Consider the following 26638-nt stretch of genomic DNA (forward strand, 5'->3'; position numbering starts at 1 on the left):
GATCTCATATGCAGGACATGGAGAATGTGTCTGTGCTTTTATCTTCTTGATCTCAAGTCAAAATCATCGACTTGGTATGTGAAGTCTGATGTACGACAGAGCACATAATGTAACCCAAAGTAACATTTTAGTAATTTTTCTTATATCCCTGCACAGTCATAAAAATACATACCAAATCTCCCGGGGCTGTATTTCACTGCCCAGAGCTCAGAATCATAGCACATTCGGCCCTCCTCCGAAGTGTCCAAGGAGTGTGTGTCTTGCTTCATTGTTCCTTGTGATGAGGTGATTCATACAATCATCCTTCAAACGGAAACAGTGTATCCATTGTTGTTTTGGGCTTGCAACTGTGGAGCATGAAGCATGAAGAATGGTGTGAAGCCTGTAGATGATTGCCTCAATAGGTTAAATCTGTCACAATAGGCAGTATTGTATCGAAATCTCTGTTAGACATAAACATACATCAAGAGCATTTCTTACAATGTCTTGTTAAAGTATTCTGTGAGGCCATTCTTTTGGTGATGGTGGATAGTTTTCATTCTGTGGGTGATGTCACTATGAGAAATTATATATGATACTAGTCTCGTCTGGAAAAGTATTAAATAATCAGAGTTCATCATATGGGGGACTCTATCCTTTAAAATGATATCTTTTAGAAGGAACCTTGCAATTTCCAGAACTTCAGAAATTGGCACAAGTTAGTGATGTGCAGTGGAATAGGTAATCAGTGCAGACGTTTAACCACTGATACTTCTTTGTCAAACTGAGGAATCTCCCCAGTAGGTTGATCTCATCTGGTGTAATACTGCTGTTGCAGGCAGAATTCCACCAGATGCCGTGCAACTAATTGCAGCAAATGCTTTTGTCTCTAGCATTCCTTACAGTGGCTCACATGGTCTTAATGGATTGGTGGAGGCGTTGGCAGTGATAACTGCATCTATTTCTGTCTAGAGCCTTCATGAATCCCAGGTGAGCAGATGTTGGAGCATTGTTGAATTACTTCAGGATAAGTGGCTAAAGATGATCTGGGATGACAAGTAGCCATTTCTGCCCTACTGGATCATAATTCCTCTTATAAATGTTCCATTTATTAATTTTAATTCGCATTCAGTGATTTCTTCCTTCTTTAAGACTTCTATTGTTTTCAGCAGTGCCGAATCTTCTGCCTGCTAAGTAGCAGTATCATTTGATGAGATTTCATCTATGGTGCTGTGTTCCACCAAAAGATTCCTTGAAAGGCTGTTTGGTGTCCTTATATTTGTGCCCTCTTTTGTATACCAGTGTGATGGTGTACTCCAGAAGCCTCAGTGCCCGTCTCATCATCCAACTCAATGGATTCTACAAGACAGCAGTAGGTATAGAGAATGGTGGCCTGTCACAGTGGTGAATAGTTTGCCAAGTAAATATGGCTGGAGCTCGTCAATAATCCAAGCAGCTGCAAGACACTTTTCTGTGCTTTCTTGAATTTGCACTCGGACTGCTTGTGCCCTATATCCACTTGTCTGAGGAGAAGCTCTATCTCAGCTTTCTCATTATACATTGCTACGACTGTAGAAGATGTAAAGACCTCCTTAAAGACAAGGAAAGATCTTAGAGGCTCCTTGTTCCAAGAAAATTTAGCATCTCATTGTGGTAATTCTTGCATGAGATATACATTGGTATAGAACTACTTTGTGAATTGCCATTAGTATGAGCACATTTTCAGAAAATTTCACTCGTCACAAATGGGCCAAGAAGTTAGAAAATCTGTGACTGCTTTTATTTTGTCTGGACGAGGACGGTGTCCATCACCATTAACTAGGTGCTCCAAAGTTGGTATTTCTTGGGTGATGAAGAGGCATTTCTTCAAATTCATATGAACTCCTGCAGTCTGAACACACCTCAGTGTGATTGTCAAGCAGCTTACAAGTTTCAAATTTTTTGATGACATTTGACAATCTCATCCAGATAGCAAAACTACATCATCCATTTAAGGTGTCACAGCTGGTGGCCCACCATACATTTACAGGTTGTTGGAACATCACATTATCCAAACGGCATAACTTTGAACTTGTAGAGGCCATTGGGTGTTGTGAAGGTAGTCTTTTTTTTCCAGTCAGCCTTGATTTGCTAGTAGCCTTTCTGCATGGCCATAGTTTAGAAGTACTTTGCCCCTCTGAGGCACTAACAACCCCAGTTTCTTAACTAATAGTAGTAGTAGTAGTAGTAGTAGTTTATTCATCCAGAGACAATGTAAATTGCATGGATTTCATCAAAAAAATACATAGTATATATATATATATACTTCCACGTGGGAAAAATATATTAAAAACAAATATATCTGCTTGTGTCTGTATATGTATGGATGGATGTGTGTGTGTGTGTGTGTGTGTGTGTGTGTGTGTGTCTCCCTTGAAACCCACATCCTTTCGTCTTTCCCTCTTTCCTGAAGAAGCAACCGTTGGCTGCGAAAGCAGAAATTTTGTGTGTGTGTTTGTGTGTTATTTTATTGTGCCTGTCTACATGCACTTTCCCGCTTGGTAAGACTTGGATTTTTTGTTTTATATATATGGTGAACAATACTATACAACATACAGATGTGCATAGTAGACTACATCTATGTCAGTAAAAGACTTACAGAAAATATGGAAACCCTTCCCTGTAACTAAAAGTGAAATTAGAACCAATACAGAGTTTGCAAAAATATAAAAATTAGTGTAATCATTGTAATTTATAGCTGTCAGTTCTTTTGTGACACTGGGTGCTGTCTGAATTCCTCCAGTATACCTCTTCATCTGCCCTGTGGAGTACAGTCATGGAATCTTGCACCAATGCCACTTTTATTATCTGGTAAGTTCTTCTATATAGGTGAAAGAACTTCCAGTTCCTTTTCCCACCCTGGAACTCTTTAAATACTTGTTGACCACAAATAAGTCTCCTTTCTTATAATGAGATTCCATAACATTTTTATTTTGCCTTGTCAGTCTTTGCTCTGAACTTGCAATCAGATCAGCGTTTACTGCTTGAGGGGTTCACCCATGTTTACAATTATTTTCTGATGACCGTAACAATAAAGTGGGTAACGTCTCACGTACTACTCCCTTGCCTACAATCTCTAAAGGAGTCAAGTCATTATTCATACGTGGTAACACAATGAGGATGTTTTTAAATTCTTGTGCCTGATCTTTGCTAACCTTGTATGTTTACTTGTACAACAGGCATGACACAATCTTCAAAGTACTTACATTATGCATGTGGTAGAATTACACTATGGATGGTACTTAGAGGTTAGCAGTTGTTTCATGCCCTGACTACTGAGGAATTCTTTAAACTCAAAGCTTACAAATTATGGTCCTTTATCCAATAGTATGTGGTGGGTACTTGCAATTCAATAAAATAATCCTTATTTAGGCATCTAATAACTCTATGTAGTTGTAGTTTGTACTAGATATGGCGCTACCAACTTGGACCAGCATTCTAGTGCCACAGGTACATAGCTTACTTTTTACATGCACCTGGGTAGAGTACAAAATAAAATCTGCATCTAGGAGGTCCTGCAATCCCTTTGGTATAATAGTATACACTTTTATATTTGGAAATATCAGCATAATTTTAACTTCTTAGCATAATAGACAGGTCCAGATGCTGTTCCTTACCTTTCTTCCCAGTTTTTTTTAAATAGGAAATGTATATAGCCTTATGAGCAAAATTTACTAATTCCAAAGTGACCATATTCTTCTAGTATGTATACAATTAGGGCTTGGACAATTTTGTTTGCTACACCAAGCTTGGTGTTAGTAGTTCCATTCCACTACAACACACTGTTTTAAAATTTCCTTACCTATTTTTTTTTCCCCTGATATCACCCAGCTTTTCTTAATGATTAATTTGAATTTGGACTCTTTTGTTTGCAAATTCATAGTCTTATTTCCAACTACCTTTACTCCTTTTTATGCTCTTCTATTTTTGGAAAGTAAATTCTCATTTCTACTCTTGACCTTTCCTCGTCAGTCAGTTCTGTTGGAAGTAGTACATTTTGTGGACCTTTGATGTATTAGAATCCCAGAATTAAATTCTTGCAGGACAAAACTCACCACATTGATTTAGAAATGCCACTGCTTGATAATCTGAGTTGAAAGCTATTTTGTGCCCTGCTAAAAGATACTGGAAGTGTTTGAAGCCACATACTACAGCCAAAGCCATCTTTCTCAGCTACTGTATTATTACATTAATGTTTAATATGGACTCTACTTTAAAATGTGATGTTGTAATGTTTGTCTTCATTATTGAAGCCTCCCTGAAACATGTTGCAGCCTAATCCAAAATCCAATGCATCAGTACACATTTTAAATGCTTCCTCAAAATTAAGGTGGCTCAGACTTTTCACTCAACTCATTTTCTCTTTGACCTTATTGAAGGTGCTGATTCCTCTGGGACACCAGCCCTACTTAGTCTTTTCTTTTAAGAAATTTAATGTGTGATCATTTGATATACATCTGTCTGGTATAAATCTTCTATAAAATCCGACCAAAGCCAGGAAGGACTTTTGGCTGTTTTCAGTTTTGAGGCAGTAGACAGCACATGATTGCTTAAGCATTTTTTGGGTAGGTCATGTGAATAGGTCCTAAAATTTTATTTCTTTTGTCTTAAAGGTCTACTTCAACATTTTTACTGTCAATTCTTTTTCATGGAACATTTCTAAGACTCTTTGTAATAAACATTTGTGTGCTTCCCATCTTTCATTAAGAGTTAGCGTATCATCAACATAGAAAATCACCTTGCACAACAATTCTTTAGCAAGTGCCATATCAAGAGCTCTCATAAATACAGAGACTGATACATTTAAGGCAAAAACGAAGGCTTGAAATTGGTAAGATCTCCCTTCAGAAATAAAAACTGCATCATCCTTGATTCCGGGTGTAATGATACTTACCAGTATCTGTCCATTAGAACGATCTGCTGATAAACTTAGTGTTCTGTAATCTACATTAAATTTCTTCCATTGGTATTGATTAGTCTCTTTCCTCTCCTACTACTTGGTTACGGGTCCAAGCATATAACACTACTGGTACTTCACCATTTGGTTTATGCACGACTAGCAAGAGGTTGAAGTTAGAACAACCCCTTGGTCAGAAAATGAACATATAGTAGTTTTCATTTTAACTGTTAATATTTTCCCACCATTTCATAGAGCTATCATATTTATTTGGACATTTAAGCACTGTTCTTATATGTACAGATTGCTATATTTTAGTTGGATGCTTTATTTTAAAACTGCCTATTTTTGTGGTTTAACAGAAACTGTGTGTTAATTTTAGGTTGCCCCCAAGGGACTGAAAAATGTCACTACAATGATGTGTGGTTCATGTTCAAATGAAAATGCATTCAAGAACATCTTCATCTGGTATCGCAAAACTCAGAGAGGTGAAAATATAGATTTCACTGAAGATGAAAGGTCATCTTGCATGATAAATCAATCACCTGGCTCTCCACCTCTGAGCATTCTATCATTCAAAGGTTTGTGGTATTTGATAGCTTCACAAATATATTTGAAAATTAGCAGTAATACCCCCTGCAAGCACAAGCACAAGCATATGTATAAAGCAAACAGAATACAGCTTTCTTCTTATGCATTTGGTACAAGTTAATTCACACAACTTTTTGATAGCAGATATCCATTATCACATTGTATACTTTTCTCAACATTTTCTTCAGAGGTTGCAGTTTAACACATCCATTACATGCTTGTCATCTGCTATCCATTTATTAAGTGTTCAAAATGGAGGAAAAGTCAGCTCAGTTACAGATATTGACTTTGGGTGAATTTAACAACAAATTGCATAAAATTTCATTGATACTGACACTGCTCTATACCAGGGAAGAAAGTGTCACATTACCCACATATATAGACATTAATGTCATGGATATTAATACAGATACACACACATGAAGCATTTAGTTTAATCTACCATAGAAGACAGAGCTGAAGATTGTTTCATTTATTTTTATTTTTTTAACATACAGTATGATGTAATAGAGCTGCATTTCATTTCATTATTTACCTATAGCTGTCACTTCCAATGTCAGCAAAAGATTCTAATTTGGAATTACATCATGTCAAATGTAGTATTGAAGAATTGTTATCTTTTCAAACTCATTGGTTCCTTGGAAGGGTGGGGGGGGGGGGGGGGGGGCTGAAATGCACATAAAATACACTGCATGGGAAAAAAGAATATATAGCATCCAGAAGACATTGTCATATGCCAGTATTGCTTCTTATATGTACACATCACTGGCAGATGTGTAAACGATTAGAGATGCAATCCTCTCTGACAGGTAGACCGGCCACCAGAGTCTGTTAGTGTCATTCAGGTTTAGTGTTGTTAGAGGGCCTGATAGAGCATATTAGGGACTTGAACAGCACCAGCTGAGTTATCACTGTGAAGTTCTCAGAGATGCAGCATACTCATGTGAGACAACATTATCCTAACATTACAAAGTTTCAAAAGGACCTCTTTCTGGGTCTTCATTTGTAGGATCATGCAATATCCAGATTTGTGGACCATTCAGATATTATGACTGTGTGCTGATGTTGGATTACATAGGAATGTGAGGGCAGGCATACTTCTTTAGCATCTTTGACACTCCTACGATTCAAACAAACCTGTAACCATTCATGCTGCCCTTCTCTGTATACATTCATCATCCCCTGCTTGTCCTATTTAGTCCCACATCCTTCCACGATATTCTAATGTGGATGCCACAAGTGATTTGTAACCAATCCACCAATTGCAAAAAGTTTGAGGTACTATTAATATTGTCTTCAAGGTCATTAATATGCAGAATGAATAGCTAGGGTCCACACACACTTCCTTGGGGTACACCCAAAGTTTCTTTTACATCTGAAGATCACTCTCCATCCAAGATAACATGCTGTGCCCTTCCTACAAAAAATAATTCAGTCACAAATTTTATTTGATATCCCATATGATTGTACTTTTGACAATAAACGTGGATGTGGTGTTGAGTCACACTTTTCAGAAATCAGGAAATTTGCATCTACCCGACTACCTTCATCCAAAGCTTTCATTACATCATGTGAAGAAAGTGTGAGTTATGTTACGCATGATCAATGTTTTCAGAACCCATTCTGGTTGCCATGGAAGAAGTCATTCTGTTCAGAGATATCTCATTATGTTTCAACTCCAAATATGTTCTATGATTTTACAACAAATCATTAAGGATGTTGGGTGCTTTCTTCCAACTGCTGGGCATGGCTTCTTGTTCAAGGGTTGACCCAAATGTTTTCAGATTTTGTGAAAGATCATTTGACAATATTCTGCTATGGTAGTCGTTGAAGGGCTCACACATTGTCCTTTTGGCAGCCAAACATGTTCCTGTCAACCGCATCTGATAACCATAAGAGGGGATCCCATATTGCGCACCGAGCAAATTGTAACCCAGTTTACATCTGGGTGTGCCATATCTGTGAACGAGTAATGGACTCCCTGCAATATTCTGTTGTATCAAGCACCATTTGTCAGAGGCTAGTAACAGCTGGACTAGGGAATTACTGTTCCATGTGTAGGCTGCCATTAACACTGCCAGACAAATGGCTGTGTTTGGAGTGATGCCATGACCAGGAAGCATGGATGCCTGGCAAATGGCATCTGTGATGAATCAAGGTTCTGCACTACATTGGATGACCATAATTGGTGAGTTTGGCTGTGACTTTGGGAGATACCCTATTTATCCAATGTTTTGTAGAGGCACAACAATGTTACTCCTGGCATCAGGGAGCAGGGAGCCATTGGGTGTGACGTCAGTTCATGGCTGATAGAAGCAGAGGAAAATCTGATGGTGCAGCAGTATGTCATGAACTTCCTGCATTCTCGTGCAGACACTTGTCATGTGACAGGATCATGGTGCCTTTTCTCAACAGAACAGTACTCGTGCTCAACTGGCATATGCCTCTATGAACTATCTGCATGATCTTGAGATACTATCATGGATGACAAGATCATCATATCTGTCCCTGATAGAATGTGTGTGGGACCGGCTCAGACGTCAACCCCATCCCAATGCCAGTATCTAGAATATCAAATACCAGTTACAACAGGTGAGGTGCAGCTTGTCTAGAAGAGGATGCAACAGATTTGACATCTTTCCCTATCGAATCAGTGCATGCATCAAGGCCAGAGCTGGTGCAATGTCATACTGATAAGTTCTTTCTAAGTTAACTCAGATTTGTTATCACCAAAAAAGCATCGCACATCCTCTCAATATGAGAAATTTCATTTAGTTTCCTCCTGTCCTTCTGTGTGCTTAACTTTTTTCTTCCACTGGTGTGTATACAGGGTGATTCAAGAAGATAGGCAAATATTGTAATATGTTATTCTACTAGTAAAATTAAAGAAAAAGTTCATATAAACATAGGTCCACAAATGATTAGTTATGGAGGTGGCTGATGAAAGATTTTGCCTGAAATTTAGCAACTTTGCTACTATGAAGCCATCACATTACTTTACAAGGTTAAAGTAAAGCACAATTTCTATTTATTTTGTTGTTATTGATCTGGTGAATCTAATAAAACATCTCCCAGGTGTGTATCTGCAGTAGTTTTCCAGAACATCCAGAGAAGCTAAGATTATCTTTGTGAATCCCCCAGTGTAGCAACAGCATCCCAAATGCAAATCAAGAAGTAGTGGCAGAGCAAAACTGTTATCCAGTAGTATGGCGGAAGAGAAATTAAGACTGTGGGAGACTTTACATTTAAAGTCTGCTATATAATATGGAAAATCTGACTAAACACAAGAATTGATTAATATATTTTAGAGGCAATTAAAGATGTAGAAATTAGTCTTTGACAAAATACAGTACAATAAAAAAGAGATGCATTCTTCTTGGGTTTTGAAGAAACCATTATCCTTATACTGGAATTGTTGCACTTGTCCACTTGCTATTGATCAATTAAGTGATACTTCTAAACCCCCAGACTGAAGAGAGAAATTGAAGAAGAGCTGAACAAAGTTTTATCTAAATGATTAATCTGCAATTCACAATTTAATCCCTGGAAGAGGGTTCGTCAATCCACCTTTAAGGAACTTCTCTACTGTTCCATTCTCAAACAGCATGCAGGATAAACAAACTCTTGAATTTTTCCATGTGAGCTCTGATTTTTCTTATTTTATTATGATGATCATTTGTCTCTATGTAGGCGAGTGCTAACAAAATATTTTCACCCTTTGAGGAGAAAATTGGTGATTGAAATTTCGTGAGAAGATCCGGCCACAGTGAAAATTGCCTTGTTTTAGAGACTGCCACCCTGTTTCATGTACCATTCTGTAGTGATTTGAGAATTTTGGTGTCAATTCTAGAACCACTTGGCATTCTACTATCTTGAACACACGATATTTTAGATGTGTGTGTGGGATGATGGAATCCTACCTACAGAGTATCACATGTTTGTGTGTGTATGTAGGTTTGATATCGGTTGCGAGAAGAATGAAGATGCGGTGGTCAAACGGCACTGACAAGTACCTGTCGGGCAGTCCATGGATGTTTAGCGAGTGCATTTATGTAACTCTGTGATAATAGTGTCCATGACTATTGCAGTGAAGGGAGGACAGTTGAGGGGGGGGGGGGGGGAGGGGGGGGGGAAGAAACCTTGTTGAAGGGAAGATGTGTGTTAAGATTCATGTTGAGAATGGACATGGTTATTAAGCCAACTTTCTCTTATATGTAAATTAACTTTGTTTCTGATGTTTGGACACTCGAGAGACTTACTAACCAGTATTTATTTATGTGAAGAGTGGGATTGTTTAAAATGTCTGAAGTTCAAATATACATAATTGGTTGAATCAAATGAAACTTTGTACATCTACTTATTTTTATAAGTAGCAAAAGTAATGAGAAATTTCTGTAACTAACAACATGATTCAGAGAAGAAGAGAAAGAGAGTTAGCAGCAGCAGGCTAAGCACCAAGGAAGATTGGCCGAACATCTCGAGTAAGTCATCTCATTAAAGAAGTGGAAGTTTGCATACATACTTCAAACCTTTAAGCCGTCCAAACTGTTAGAATGCCTGTGGCACTCTCTGCTTTATTGTGCAATAATACATAACAAGCTGCTGCTCTTTGAACTTTTTCAATGTCCCCTGTCAATCCTATCTGATGTGAATCCCACACCCCACAACAGTACACCAGAAGAGGGTGGATAAGTGTACTGTAAGCAATCACTTCAGCAGACTCTTTACATTTTCTAAGTGTTCTGCCAATAAATTGCAGTATGTGATTTGCTTTCCCCACAACATTATCTGTGTGACCTTTCCAGATTAAGTTACTCAGAATTGTAATCCTTAAGTATTTAGATGAGTTTGCAGTCTTCAGATTTGTGTGATCTATTGTGTAACTGAAATTTAGTGAATTCTTGTTAATGCTCATGTGGATGCCTTCACACTTTTCATGACTGAGTCAGTTGTCACTTTTTGTACCATACAGATGTCTTGTCTAAATCATTTTGTTTTGATCATTTGGTGAAGTTTACATGATGGTAAGTGACAGCACCATCTGCAAACAATCTACTAGGACTGCTCAGATGATCTCCTAAACTGTTTATGTAGATTGGGAAAAATAGTGTCTAGAACACTTCCTTGGGGGAATGCCAGACATTACTTCTGTTATTCTCAATAACTTTTCATTGGTTACTGTGAACTGTGACCCTTCTGACAGGAAATTGTGACTCCAGTCACACAACTGAGACAATACTTCATAGTCATGCAATTTAATACAAGTTGCTTGTGAGGAATGGTGTCAAAATCTTTCTGGAAATCTAAAAATACGGAATCAATTTAGTGTCCCCCCATCAGCAACACTCACTGCTTCATGAGAATAAAGAACTAGTTCTGTTTCACAAGATCTATATTTCTTGAATCCTTGTTGGCTATTTGTCAGTAAATTGTTTTCTTCGAGGTGATAATGTTAAAGTGCAAAATATGTTCCAATATCCTACTGCAAATCAATATTAGTGATATAGGTCTGTAATTCAAGCAGATTACTCCTATTTCCTTTCTTTGGTGTGAATTGTACAACTTTCCAGTTGTTAGATACTGATCCTTCTATGATTGAGTGGTTGTATAACAGTACCAGTATGAAATGAGCGTTAAGATACTAATGTGTCGATAGGGAACATTTGTTGTGAACAAGCCATTTTTTTGTTTGGTTGGTATGACATCTGTCAAAGATATTTAGTATACATCAAGTCATGGAACAATCATCATCATCATATGTTTTCATCGTGTTAACAATGTCGAATTTTGTACCAGAAAGTGATGATTTGCAGAAAGCATTAATTTTCTGTTTTAATTTGGAAAAAAAAGTGCTGCAGAGTCGCATCAAATGTTTGTCGAGGCATATGGTGATCATGCTGTATCAGAAGCAACATGCAAAAGATGGTTTCAATGGTTCAGAAATAATGATTTTGAAGAAATGAAGAACGTGGAAGACCACCAAAAAAAGTTTGAAGATGCCGAATTACAAGCAATATTGGATGAAGATGATACTTTGAGTCAGAATCAAATGGCAGCAATGCCAGATGTTGCACAACAAACAATTTCTGACCGTTTGAAAGCTATGGGAAAGATCCAAAAGTGTGAAAAACGGGTGCCACATGAATTGAATGAAAGACAGATGAAAACTGAAAAACCATTTGTCAACTTTTGCTTCAAAGACATGAAAGAAAATCAGTTTTGCATCAAATTGTTACTGGTGATGAAAAGTGGATTTTTTTTAAGAATCCTAAATGGGGAAAAATCGTGGGTTAATCCGGGACAACCCTCAACATCGACTACAAAACTAGATCGATTTGGCAAGAAGACAATGCTCTGTGTTTGGTGGGATCAGAAAGGTGTGGTGTATCATGAGCTTCTAAAACCTGATGAAACTGTGAATACCAATCGCTACAGACAACAAATGATCAATTTGAACTATGCATTGATCGAAAAAAGACCAGAATGGGCCAGAAGACATGGCAAAGTAATTTCTTCAAGCGACAGTACACCTGCACATAAAGCAAAACTGGTTCAGGATACAATCAAAACACTTGGCTGGGAGCTGCTACCCCACTCGCCATTTTTTTTCCCCCCCCCCCCCCCCCCCGTCAATGGGACACACATTGGCTGAGGAACGCTTCGATTCCTACGAAGAAGTTGAATTGGTTTGCTTCAAAAGACGAACACTTCTTTGGCATGGTGTCCATAAATTGCCAGAAGGGTGGTCAAAATATATAGAAAGCAATGGTCAGTACTTTGAATAAAATGTTTTTACTTTTCAATTAAAAATTAGTGTTTCCTTTTCACAAAAAACGCTCATTTCATACCGGTACACCTGGTATGATTGCTAAATATGGAGCTACTGTATCAGCCGTACTCTGAAAGGAAACTGTCTGGTATACTATCTGGACTGGAAGCCTTGCCTTTCTTAAGTGTTTTAAACTGCTTCACTACACTGACCATATCTATTTCTAAGTTATTTGTGTGTGAAGGAATTTCAGAAAACCATGTTTAGTAATTTTGCTTCACCTGTTGCACATTGAAGGTACTGAATGCATTTTGCCACTGGCATACTTTACATATGACCAGAGTCTCTGTGGGTTTTCTGCCAGTTTTGAAAACAGAGAAACCATTAAAGCATCTCACGTTGAAATTCACACTAAATTTGGAACTTCTGTAGAACTTTGCCAATCTTGATATTTTTTGCATGCTTTTTTCATTGCTTTTGTAATAGTGTTCTGACCTGTTTCGTGTACTATGGAGGTTCACTACCATCCCTTATTAATTTATTTGGTATGTATCTCTCAGTTCCCATTAATACTATTTCTTTGAATTTAAACCACATCTAGTCTATGCTAAAATAGTAATGTTGGAAGAAGTGGAGACTGTCTCTTAGGAAAGTGTCAGGAAGAATTTTTATTTACTTTTTTTAAATATATATGTATTTTGTGTCAATTTTTGGTAAATTTGGATAGTTACTACCACCTAGTGGTCATTAATCCCTGTATCTCTCTCTTGATGTTCACTATTTGGTCGGATTATTTGTTGCTGAAAGGTCAAACATGTTTTCAAAACCATTTACACTTTGAGAAGGCTCCTGAACTAGTTTTTCAAAATAATTTTTTGAGAAGGTATTCAGTATGATTCTGGATGACCTTGTATCACTACCACCTACTTTGAACACGTATTTTTACCAACATATCGAGGGTAGATTGAAGTCGTCACCAACTATAATTGTATGTGTGGGGTACCTATTTGAAATCAGTGAGTTGAACCAGTTGTTCAACAACTCCCATGAAAACATAAAATTCACAGTTGAACACCAAACAGATGGCAGTATCAATTTCTTAGACCGTACCGTTAGAATAAAGAATAACAGACATCAGTTTGAAATTTATCGGAAGCCTACCACAACACACACTACAATCCACAACTCCTCTTGTCACCCCCACAGCCCACAAAATGGCAGCATTCCAGTACACAATCAATAGAGCTATCCAACTAAAACTCTCTGAAGACAAATGTGATCGAGAACTTGAAATAATAAAACAATCAGCTATTGCAAATGATTATAACAGCTCCATAGTAGACATTCTAAAACACTCAATAATGGCAAAAGCAATCACAACACAAAAAAGAAGAGAAAATAACATCTTCCACACAATACCCATTCTAGGTAACATTTCATATCAGATTGCCAATGTGTTCAAACAAAAATGCATTAGCGTATCCTTTACCACAGACAGCAAGACTGGACAGAAGCTACCTCACATCAGCACACGAAACCCACTTCATCACACAGCTGTGTACAAAATTGAATGTTTGGACTGTGACTGCTTCTACAAAGGCCAAACAGGTAGATCATTTGAAATTAGATTCAAAGAACACATGGTAGCACTAAAAAAAAACAACAATAAATACCACACATCAGCAATAGCCACCCACCTGCATGAAACAAACAAAACACCATGTCAACAACACAAGTATCAGCATCCTACACATCCAACCAAGAGGCAGAAAACTAGACATCCTTGAAACACACACACACACACACACACACACACACACACCTAATATTTACCATAAATAGTTATGTTACCATGACATCTGCCTAGAGTACAAGAGATTGACCTCATTTACATATATATCATCACACCAACAGCTTGTACCCCTTGTCAGCCTGAAACTATATGTACGTCAACTACTGGCACAAATTGTACATCCATCTGCATATTTTAAAGCATTAACCAATGTATTACCCCAACCTTTAGGCAGTTCTTACATGTAACAGATATAATCTTAATACTACTTGCCATGTAAAGTTTTCTCTCATGCAATCAATCTTTCCTCTCTCTCTCCCTCCCACTTTCTCTCCCTCTCCCTTTGCCTCCAGCCTCTTATATCTTATCTATTAATCCCAGTCGAAATTGTTATTTATGTATAATTTTACCAGTGTAGTCAATATGATTACTGTACTGAAAGTTTGTAACATTTCACCTGATTGTATAAATGAGTGTGAATTTTAAGCTATTTTAACTTTTCAAAATTGAATTTAATAGCACCTGAAGTATTTATTCAAATGCATGTATTCGACACCTCAAAACAAGCTCCTCCAAACCCTTAAAAATATCCTATAATAATGTTGTTACGATGTATATTCTTTGCACTTTGTGAAAATGTTTTCTCTTCTGCTATACAATCCTTGCACCCAGTAGTTTTCGGACACAAAATTTGCTTACAAAGTATGACAGTATAGACATAATGCGTTAAGACAGCTAAAGGAACCTGTGACCACTGGAGGTACTCTATTTTTTTTATTTTAAGTTTACTGTTAGATATATATTTAATTTTTTGTCAAAAGAAACCCAAAACCATGTTCTGAAATAGTGTTTTGTTTTCTCCACTAGACAGTGCCACAAGTTCCTCCAAAAAATAGTAACACACACACACACACACACACACACACACACACACACACACACACACACACACACACACACAATGTCATATTAACAGATGTAAATCCACCTGATGATGGAGGTTTAATCCTTTGAAACATGTCGTGGTGATAAATAAATAGTGACTAGTAACAGTAAACATGTTATTTCATTTAATGTCAGTAACAGTCATGGTAAAACCTATCCTAAAATGTTCGCATTTAAACTTATGCCCTAATGCACTCCCACACACAAATCAATGTTTTGTCAGTATCAGATACATTGGTACATGGCTCTTTACTAAAGTCCCAAGCTAAGAACAAAAACGGCAAACAACAAATTATCACTATCGATCTGAAGTACTTTACTTTCACCCTGCCTCTTGAACATGAGATGATTTAGAGCAATACATTTAAAAGCAGCTTTGCAATCACAAAAATTAACTCCCCTTTCATGCAAAATTTTGGCCTGTTGAACCTGAGAACATGTCTCCACAATTACAAAGTGCCCTGAAGCTAACATTGCTTCTCTATGATACATTGCACATGAACATGATTTGCACAGCCCAGAAAGTCTACAATGGAAAGGCATCAGATTAGCCACACATAACATAGAAATTTGCAGAACACTGTCAGCGTTAAATATCATGGCACTATAATCAATGATGGGCCCAACCTTCTCTTTGGCGCTATGTCCAATGTGATGTGCCCCAGAAGAAATAATAAAAATACTCCCGAGACTTGCTAACTGAAAACAGAGTAATTTACAGGATGACCCTTCTCGTGACCTGTGTCAGATCACAAATGGATGAATTACTGTTCCAGCCAAGATGAATGACTCAGTTCAAATTCCAAACTGAATGCCAACACTCGCCCAATTCAGTAGGAGTGTGAGGCACTAATTCCGATGTGATGCACTTCCCACCATCTGCTGACTAAACAGCAATCTCCGGGCCATTGACCCATCATTCAGATGACCTCATAGCTCTTGCCATGCTTCCAGACACAACTAGCATGTGGCCTGCTCTCACTACATGGCTTACTCTCCCCTCTGTCATCCAGACCCCGCCCCCTCCCCCCTCCCCCGAAGGCTCACGCAGTGCACGCTTAGAACTGCTATCCACACCTGGCATATCTAACCACAGAACAATTTTTATTTGCGTAAAGGCGCACTGATGCCAGAAATAGATATGGTCACATGTATGCATCGCAGAAGTACAAACTGAAAATCGTATGACAGTGTTAGATTTAAGATGAAGTGTAAGACATTACATGTTTTGAGAAAAGCATTAACTAGAGACATTAAAATTGATGACTATTTGTTACTCAAGGGGAAAACCTGTAGTAAGGTATTCGCAGTGGAAGGGATTAAACAGAAAAATCAATGGGGGATACATGAGATTTGCTTGCATAAATCTGTGGACAGTGGGTATATGAAAATAAAATGTTTAGAAACCCTTACTGGAGAGAAGGCTGCTGTACAAGAAATAAAATACAATAAAATATTGTGAATTTTCTTACTATGTAGCTTATCTTTTACTTGCAAACCAGTCAACAATCCTATTAGGATACTTCGTCTCTGAACACTCTATTCCTTTACGTTGTTTCAATTATTGCATAACTTTGAGGAATGTAGACCATGTGACCCCACACACCAAAATTAAAAGGTATTGTCATCTTATATTGAGTACTTTTTAATTTAAATGTTGTCATCATCATCTCCCGAATAACGTAGTGTGTCCTGTGGAAGTCCTGTTGTGGACATGAAGAGGGTAGTGCCTATAGTGTCAAATGTAGCAGTTTTCTAATTGATTCCAGTATTTTCTACTGTGACAACTCTAGTGCATCTAACTTCGGTGTAGATACAGGGGAATTTTTTGCTGGATGCTATTGCTAAGCTTAACAGCTGGATTGCAATAGCAAAACACAAGTTAGTTTCCCTGAAAAATGACAATAAAATAAGCTTTTAGAGTGTATGCACTGACTGCTCAGTTACTAATGAGCCTACATTATTTGTTTTTATATCTAGACTGTATGCTCAGTAATATTGTTAACTTCCACTGGTGATACATAAGATTTCATCAAAATAAATTAATGGTACATCTATATTAATGGAAATTCTGACATTCAGATTTTTACTCATTTGTTCTAGCCTTTTCATACAATATTTTAAGTCAATATTTTGCTTAAAAATGTTGTGGGAACCCTATGTAGGAATGGGTAATAACAGTTTCGGTTGTGTTGTGTTGATGTAATATGATTAATCATTAGCACCATCTAATGAAAGTAAAGGCAGAAGTGTTACTACCAGAGCAAGCCATTTACTTATTTTCAGAGAGAAGCATGACATATCTGGACAAGGGATATGGTCGGCAGTAAATTTTAATTAATTATCAAATCCTTAAAAATAAATGTCTCACTCAATCTCTTCTATAGTCTATTTTGCACATTCTAGTGTTGATTTGCCCCTATTATTATTTCCCATCTATCACTCCTTCCAGCATAAAGTTTACTAACCCTGGATGCCATAGTAGATGCCCCATCACCCTTAACTGAATGTAATTATGATTTGAATTATAATAGTGTGTTGTTGTCAAGTGATAGCATTCTCTCTCTCTCTCTCTCTCTCTCTCTCTCTCTCTCTCTCTCCCTCTTCCTCTCCCCTTCCCCTTCCTCTTCCCCTTCCCCTTCCCCTTCTTCAGTAAACCATAATCTTAAAGGTTCGATATGGATTGTTAGTAAGTAATGTCATTAACCTAGCTGCCCGAGTAATAATGATGCATTCTCATGTCTGTCTGAAGCTGCAATGAATGCCGATCACTTAGAGAATTCTCATAATACAGTTAAGTATCGCAACAGTTTCTATTTTCTTATATTCATTCTCATGTCTAAACTTTTGTTCATTTTTTACCTGCAGGTGCATTTCATGGACGCACCCTTGGTGCGCTATCTACCACACATTCAAAATATATTCACAAAATTGATGTGCCAGCATTTGACTGGCCAATTGCATCATTTCCAGAGTACAAATATCCTTTAGAAGAGCACAAGTCAGAAAATGAAGCTGAGGACAGAAGATGTCTGGCTGAGGTAAATACATTGAAAATTAAACAATACATACTACAGTAGAAACATGTAATGGACTCGTGCTTGGTGAGGAAACAAATTGTAAATGGTCTGACATCATCCGTTGGCATCAGTGACTTATGTTTTGAAAGATGCTTTCAATGCTGTTCTCTTAACATGGATTCCAAAACAGTGTTCCTTCTCAGTGTTGTGTTACTACTTTCCTACATTCCACTATTATGAATCCTCTGAAAAAGAGAAATTACATTACAAACTTTAGCTCATTGCTGCCTAAAGAAGAAGAAGATTAAAATCTGTTCTGGGAAAATAAAAATAATTTAGTAGTAAAGAAAAACTCACTACATAGAGCTGTTAACAAGCACACATACAAAAAAAGAGCGAAAACTTTGCTAGCTTTCAAACATATTCTTTAATGAGTTAAAGTACACGAAATTACTTCTGCTATGAGCAGAACGTAAGAGGTGCAACTATAAACTAACAGGACTGCTGCTGTAAAACATTTTATTTAAAAAACATACATATTTAATTATTGTCACCCTCAACATACTTCCCTCTTCTATCCGTACAATGCTCTATTCAGATTTTGCATTGATGGAAACAGTATTGGAAGTCTTCCTCTGTGAGCACCTTGATGACACATGTTGCTCTTTCTTTTGCTGGTTTAGCAGACTGAAATCTTGTTCCTTTTAATGCAGATTTGACCTTTGGGAATACATAAGTCATATGGTGCTGAGTCATATATAGAAAGAAACTTCCACATGGGAAAAATATATTAAAAACAAAGATTCCAAGACTTACCAAGCGGGAAAGCGCCAGTAGACAGGCACAATAAAATAACACACAAACACACACACAAAATTTCTAGCTTTCGCAACCAATGGTTGCTTCTTCAGGAAAGAGGGAAGGAGAGGGAAAGATGAAAGGATGTGGGTTTTAAGGGAGAGGGTAAGGAGTCATTCCAATCCCGGGAGCGGAAAGACTTACCTTAGGGGGAAAAAAGGATAGGTATATACTCGCACGCGCGCGCGCCCACACACACACACACACACACACACACACACACACACACACACACACACACACACACACACACACATACATATCCATCCATACATATACAGACACAAGCAGACATATTTAAAGGCAAAGAGTTTGGGCAGAGATGTCAGTCGAGGCGAAAGCGCAGAGGCAAAGATGATGTTGAATGACAGGTGAGGTATGAGTGGCGGCAACTTGAAATTAGCAGAGATTGAGGGCTGGTGGATAACGAGAAGAGAGGATATATTGAAGGGCAATTTCCCATCTCCGGAGTTTGGATAGGTTGGTGTTGGTGGGAAGTATCCAGATAACCTGGACGGTGTAACACTGTGCCAAGATGTGCTGGCCGTGCACCAAGGCATGTTTAGCCACAGGGTGATCCTCATTGCCAACAAACACTGTCTGCCTGTGTCCATTCATGCGAATGGACAGTTTGTTGCTGGTCATTCCCACATAGAAAGCATCACAGTGTAGGCAGGTCAGTTGGTAAATCACGTGGGTGCTTTCACCTTCCGGGTTACAGGACTGGAGTAGGTAGTGGTGGGAGGTTGCATAGGACAGGTTTTACACCGGGGGCGGTTACAAGGGTAGGCGCCAGAGGGTAGGGAAGGTGGTTTGGGGGACTTCATAGGGATGAACCAAGAGGTTACCAGGGTTAGGTGGACGGCGGAAAGACACTCTTGGTGGAGTGAGGAGGATTTCATGAAGGACTCATTTCAGGGCAGGATTTTAGGAAGTCGTATCCCTGCTGGAGAGCCACATTCAGAGTCTGATCCAGTCCCGGGAAGTATCCTGTCACAAGTGGGGCACTTTTGGGGTTCTTCTGTGAGATGTTCTGGATTTGAGGGGATGAGGAAGTGGCTCTGGTTATTTGCTTCTGTACCAGGTCGGGAGGGTAGTTGCGGGATGCGAAAGCTGTTTTCAGGTTTTTGGTGTAATGGTTCAGGGATACAGGACTGGAGCAGATTCGTTTGCCACGAAGGCCTAGGCTGTAGGGAAGGGACCGTTTGATATGGAATGGGTGGCAGCTGTCATAATGGAGGTACTGTTGCTTGTTGGTGGGTTTGATGTGGTCGGATGTGTGAAGCTGGCCATTGGACAGATGGAGGTCAACGTTAAGGAAAGTGGCATGGGATCTGGAGTAGGACCAGGTGAATCTGATGGAACCAGAGGAGTTGAGGTTGGAGAGGAAATTCTGGAGTTCTTCTTCACTGTGAGTCCAGATCATGAAGATGTCATCAATAAATCCGTACCAAACTTTGGGTTGGCAGGCTTGGGTAACCAAGAAGGCTTCCTCTAAGCGACCTATAAATAGGTTGGCATACGAGGGGGCCATCCTGGTACCCATGGCTGTTCCCTTTAATTGTTGGTATGTCTGGCCTTCACAAGTGAAGAAGTTGTGGGTCAGGATGAAGCTGGCTAAGGTGATGAGGAAAGAGGTTTTAGGTAGGGTGGCAGGTGATCGGCGTGAAAGGAAGTGCTCCATTGCAGCGAGGCCCTGGACGTGCGGGATATTTGTGTATAGGGAAGTGGCATCTATGGTTACAAGGATGGTTACCGGGGGTAACAAACTGGGTAAGGATTCCAGGCGTTCGAGAAAGTGGTTGGTGTCTTTGATGAAGGATGGGAGACTGTATGTAATGGGTTGAAGGTGTTCATCTACGTAGGCAGAGATACGTTCTGTGGGTGCTTGGTAACCAGCTACAATGGGGCGGCCGGGATGTTTGGGTTTGTGAATTTTAGGAAGTAGGTAGAAGGTAGGAGTGGGAGGTGTCGGTGGGGTCAGGAGTTTGATGGAGTCAGGTGAAACACTATCATATATGTCTGCTTGTGTGTGTGTGTGTGTGTGTGTGTGTGTGTGTGTGTGTGTGTGTGTGTGTGTGTGTGTGCGCGCGCGAGTATATACCTATCCTTTTTTCGCCCTAAGGTAAGTCTTTCCGCTCCCGGGACTGGAATGACTCCTTACTCTCTCCCTTAAAACCCACATCCTTTCGTCTTTCCCTCTCTTTCCCTCTTTCCTGAAGAAGCAACTGTTGGTTGCGAAAGCTAGAAATTTTGTGTGTGTGTTTGTGTGTTATTTTGTTGTGCCTGTCTACCGGCGCTTTCCCACTTGGTAAGTCTTGGAATCTTTGTTTTTAATATTTTTTTTCCATGTGGAAGTTTCTTTACATATATATATATATAATGTGGGTGGGTGCACGCGCGCAATATGAGTCTATATGTTGGGTTGATGCAGAACCCCTTAGGTCGATATTACACTATCATATTTGAAAGATTTGATCAAAGATATGATCACATATTCATCAAATTTGTTTCACAAAGATATTTGATATGGCACTAAAAAGGTATTACATTGTCATCATATTTTTCATCAAAGTTCAAGATTGCTGACAACAACAACTTATTTACCACAATTGTACTGTCTGCACATTTGGAAGAGAAGCGGGGAACAAAAACGTAATGTACCTGTGTGAAGCCATGGGTTTTATGGCGAGACAATAAAAGCATTCAATAAAATTTGTTAAGTGAGCTTCTAGTGGAGAACGTAAAGTTGTGCATAAATTACCTAAGAATGGATGAGCATACATTTCAGTATTTGCTCAGTGAAGGTCTCATGATATCACAAAGGACAATACTCACAAAAGAACTGCTATACCTCCAGAAGACAGGCTCACAGCAACGCTCCGATTTCTTGATACAGGTGAGAGTTAGTCTAGCTTACAGCACAGAACTCGAATTCCACAGTGCACATTAAGTAAAATAATATCTGAAACATGTGAAGCAATTTATAAAGCACTAAAGGGCCAATATCTGAAAGTAAGTAAGTGTTCAATACACTTTATTTGCATTAAGAACTATTTTTATTGTGTATTGCATTTTATATACAACAACTACAATATTAATATAAATGTATGAAGCTGATGAGGTGCTTTACAGTGTGAGTCATCCTGAGTACAAAAATAAGTATAAGTATAATTAAATAAGTATGTCGATATAAACTTTTGCTTTCTCTTGAGAGTAGCTTGAGCGGAGGCCATTAATTTTCTTTTTTATGTTGTCAGCAGTGCACCTGGGCCGTATCTCATGGCTAATGACCTCTGCAATTTTTTTTTAACTCTTTGTAATCTATTTTTTGTTCTCAGGGTGCCTTGCTGTAAAGCACCTCAGCAGGTTTATACATTTCTATTAATTTTGTAGTTGACGGCACACAGGAATTAAACTTCGCAGCCTTGTCCACAAAGACGCTACTGGTGACAGAATGCTGCAGCCATGCTAGTGCTCCAACTGGTAACTTTTCACATTGCAGTGAAGAGAAGACAAGTGACTTTTATGATCAAATTGACAGTGAGGCCGTAGATTTGACCAATTTATTTGATGATGGGTGAGATTTGACAAAGTTCCCTATTACATCATCAAATGTCTTTTAAATAAATATTTGACATATCAACTTACGATAGTATAATACCAGCTTTACTTGTTCTTCCACAGCTCAGGTGATTCTCTTCTCAGGGTAGTAATATGATTAATATTTTGACCTTCAGGAACCAATTGAAGATACACAGTTGAATGAATCTTGAAAAAGCAAACTGTGTATCTTGATTTGCCCATTAGAGCTTTTTTCGCTGTCAGTGAGATTAGGCCCTTCCAGTGCATGGACTGACACTTAGGTTCTTGATCATAAGCAAAAAACCAAAATTTTTCACATATTCACATGGCATTCAAAGTGTCAGTGCAAACATTTTCACAAGCTTCTTTTTGTTTGATGGTGAGAATTTTCGGCATCACATTTTCTCATGTTAAATGGTTATTTAAAATTTGCCTTACACATTCTTTGTTGAATGACATAGTTTGAGCAGTAGATCAAAAACTCAATAGAGCGTCAGATTGAATCAGATTACCTACTACTTTCAATATTTTCATCCATTTATGATGTTGAAGGGCATTCTGGGTGTGTGTCATCTTCAACATCTTCTCGACCATCGTGATATACTTGAACCACTCGAAAGCTCATGTATGTGATAACCAGTCTTTGCCATACGCTTTTCTTCATAAAAGATAGATTTCAGTATCAGTTTTTCCAAGTTCCATGTGAAACTTCATGACTGTTCAATGGCCTGTTATTACACTTATCTACATTTACATGATTACTCTGTAATTCACAATTGAGTCCCTGGTAGAAGGATCATTACACACCTTCAAGCTATTTCTCTACCATTCCTCTCTTGGATGGGAAAAAAATGAACCCTTAAATCTTTCTTTGTGAACTCTGCCTTTCTTTTTTATTATGATCATCATTTTTCCCTGTGTAGGTGGGAGACAACAATTATTATTATTATTTTTTTTTTTTTTTTCATTCTGAGGAGAAAGTTGGTGATTGAAATTCCGCAAGAAGATACTATCACAACAAAAAATGCCAATGGATGAAAATTAAGAAACACTGCATTTTAAGATTTCATTGTACTATTATTAGATCATAATGTGATAATTTCAGTTGTTCCTACCAATCAATTGAGTTCTTTAGGTTTGGTGGATTGCTGCTTCAAAATAATACACATTTCATATCATTCAAAAGGTAGGGATTACTGGTACAAACATTTATTTACGTTGTAATTGTACTGTTAAGTGGAATATTGGTGATTACATGTCCTACGTGAACTAAGGGTTGTTGCATCGATTGATGCAGTTAACCTCCTTAACTGATCTTTTACATAACGCCCTCACTTTTTGAGTATTGAGTTGTTAAATCCGTTTTCAGCCGGAGTGCTGCTTTCAATGTGACAGTATTAGATTATTAGAGATACACCTATTTGGATACGCCACAAGCCATTATGTGATGTCTGGCGAAAGGCACCTTGTGTACCACTTTCACTTTGCCCTTTTCCTGTTCCAGTTCCATTTGTATATGGTTCATGGGAAGAATGATTACTGGTAAACCTCCATGTGGACTCGACAGCATAATACAAACTTTTTATTTCAAAAGCATGAAATGTCACCTGTTTTGAAAGTTCTAGGAAAAAAATATTCTTGGTCCAAGCGGGATTTCACAATTGAGTTCTGTATAGCTTAACCAGTTTTTGAATATGTGAGAGTTATATTACCATTAAATTAAGTCTGTGATACTGATGATGATGATGATGATGATGATGATGATGATGATGATGATGATAAGAAATGGGAGAGAAATTTCCTGTGTTGAGTGTAATGAGACAACAAAAACAGGAGGTACTCAGATTACCTTTTTGATTAAAATCAGTCCAACTAAAACTGTTTTGTACAGCGCTTGTTAAAATAAAATATTATGCCCTTTCACTGTGAATTATACCTACACTATGTGATCAAAAGTATCAGGACACCTAAATGACTTGAAAGTTCATGGTGCCCCTTCATCAGTAATGCTAGAGTTCAATGTGGTGTTGTCCGCCCCGGTAGCTGAGTGATCAGCGCGACAGACTGTCAATCCAAAGGGCCCGGGTTCGATTCCCGGCTGGGTCGGAGATTTTCTCCACTCAGGGACTGGGTGTTGTGTTGTCCTAATCATCATTATTTCATCGCCATCGACGCGCTAGTCGCCGAAGTGGCGTCAAATTGAAAGACTTGCACCAGGCGAACGGTCTACCCGACGGGAGGCCCTCGTCACACGACATTTCAATGTGGTGTTGGCCCACTCTTAGTCTTAATGGCAGCTTCCGTTCTCACAGGCATACATTCAACCAGGTGCTGAAAGGTTTCTTGGGGAATGGCAGCCCAGTATTCATGAAGTGCTGCACAGGTATTGATGTCGGTCGGTGAGGCCTGGCACAAAGTCAGCATTTCAAAACGTCCCAAAGGTGTTCTATAGGATTCAGGTCAGGACTCTGTGCAGGCCAGTCCATCACAGGGATGTTATTCTCGTATAACCACTCCGCCATAGGTCGTGCATTATGAACAGGTGCTCGATCGTGTTTAAAGATGCAATCACCATACCTGAATTGCTCTTCAACAGTGGGAAGCAAGAAGGCACTTAAAACATCAGTGTAGGCCTGTTCTGTGATAGTGCCACGCAAAACAACAAGGGGTGCAAACCCCTCCAAAAAGAAACATGACCTCACCGTAACACCACCGCCTCCAAATTTTACTGTTGGCACTACACACACTGACAGATGACTTTCACGGGGCATTCACCATACTCACACCGTGCCATCGGATTGCCACAATGTGTGCTGAGATTCGTTACTCCACACAATGTTTTTCCATTGCTCAATCGTCCAATGTTTATGCTCCTTGCACCAAGCGAGGCATCGTTTGGCATTTACCGGCGTGATTTGTGGCTTATGACTAGCCGCTCGACCATGTAATCAAAGTTTCTCACCTCCCACCTAACTGTCATAATACTTGCAGTGAATACTGAAGCAGTTTGGAATTCTGTGTGATGATCTGGATAGGTGTCTGCCAGTCTCTGTCTGTCAAAAGACAAGGCTGGCCTGTATGCTTATGTGCTGTACATGTCCCTTCATGTTTCCACTTCACTATCATATCGGAAACAGTGGACCTAGGGATGTTTAGGAGTGTGGAAATCTCGCGTACAGACGTATGACACAAGTGACATCCAATCTCCTGACCACATTCGAAGTCCGTGAGTTCTGCGGAGTGCCCCATTCTGCTCTCTAATTATGTCTAATGACTACTGAGGTCGCGGATATGGAGTATCTGGCAGTAGGGGGCAGCACAGTGCACCTAATATGAAAAACGTATGCTTTTGGGTATGTCCAGATACTTTTGATCTCGTGGCCTACATGCCAATTAATTCTAATTCAAAAACCCATAGTAACCATGCAAATGTAGGGTTTTAACAATCATTGTATCTTAATTTGTGTGTACTAATGATGTTCTTACTGAAGACACCCCCCCCCCCCCCCCCCATTCATGAAATACCATTGCTGTCATTGAAGGAAGGTATCCGAGAAAAGTTGAGAGATCTGGGCAGTCATTAAATTTTGGGAGAATTGTATTGTTCTTGTAGTATCACAGAATTATAATACAGAAACACAGTGTTCTGTGTCTGTTTTTAGTTTACAAAAAGCTCAATGTAGTGTAGGAGATCTACAAATTAGTATATTTACATAAATGATAACAAATGTGGTGATGCGGTACTGCTGAGATGGTTGATTCACCATCTGTTGTTAAATATGTGGTGACCCTTATATGTACCAGCACCACATCTTCTCTCCTTTAGAAATGAAGGACCAGATTGTGTTCATGAACTCCACATCCAATAGTCCATGGTGTGGATGATGTGAAAAATTGTAACCACATAGTATGTGCCATTTCTGTAAATTATTATTGTTGCCCTCAATGTGACAAAATGTTTTATGAACAACAGGTTGAGGATCGTATCACTGAATATAATAAACGTGGGAAGAATGTAGCAGGAGTAATAGTCGAGCCAATACAAGCAGAAGGTGGAGACAATGCTGCCTCTCCAGAATTCTTTCAGCAGTTGCAGAGAATTTGTAAAAAGGTTGGTATCAGATAGCTTACAGAGAAGTATCAGACTATTTAGAAATGATTAA

The 26638-nt window shown here is 38.7% G+C and overlaps 1 protein-coding gene across 1 annotated transcript in view; it reads left to right on the forward strand.

Moving 5' to 3' along the window:
• The window catches only part of LOC126272840 (4-aminobutyrate aminotransferase, mitochondrial), a 93454-nt gene that overhangs the window by 19415 nt on the left and 47401 nt on the right, over nt 1–26638 (forward strand). The window contains exons 5-7 of the mRNA XM_049976047.1: nt 5298–5496; nt 17881–18053; nt 26449–26586. Of these exons, the coding sequence (XP_049832004.1) occupies nt 5298–5496; nt 17881–18053; nt 26449–26586 (510 nt within the window). The remainder of the gene's footprint in view (nt 1–5297; nt 5497–17880; nt 18054–26448; nt 26587–26638) is intronic.

Source organism: Schistocerca gregaria, chromosome 1 (assembly GCF_023897955.1).
Source record: "Schistocerca gregaria isolate iqSchGreg1 chromosome 1, iqSchGreg1.2, whole genome shotgun sequence".
Lineage (NCBI taxonomy): Eukaryota > Metazoa > Arthropoda > Insecta > Orthoptera > Acrididae > Schistocerca > Schistocerca gregaria.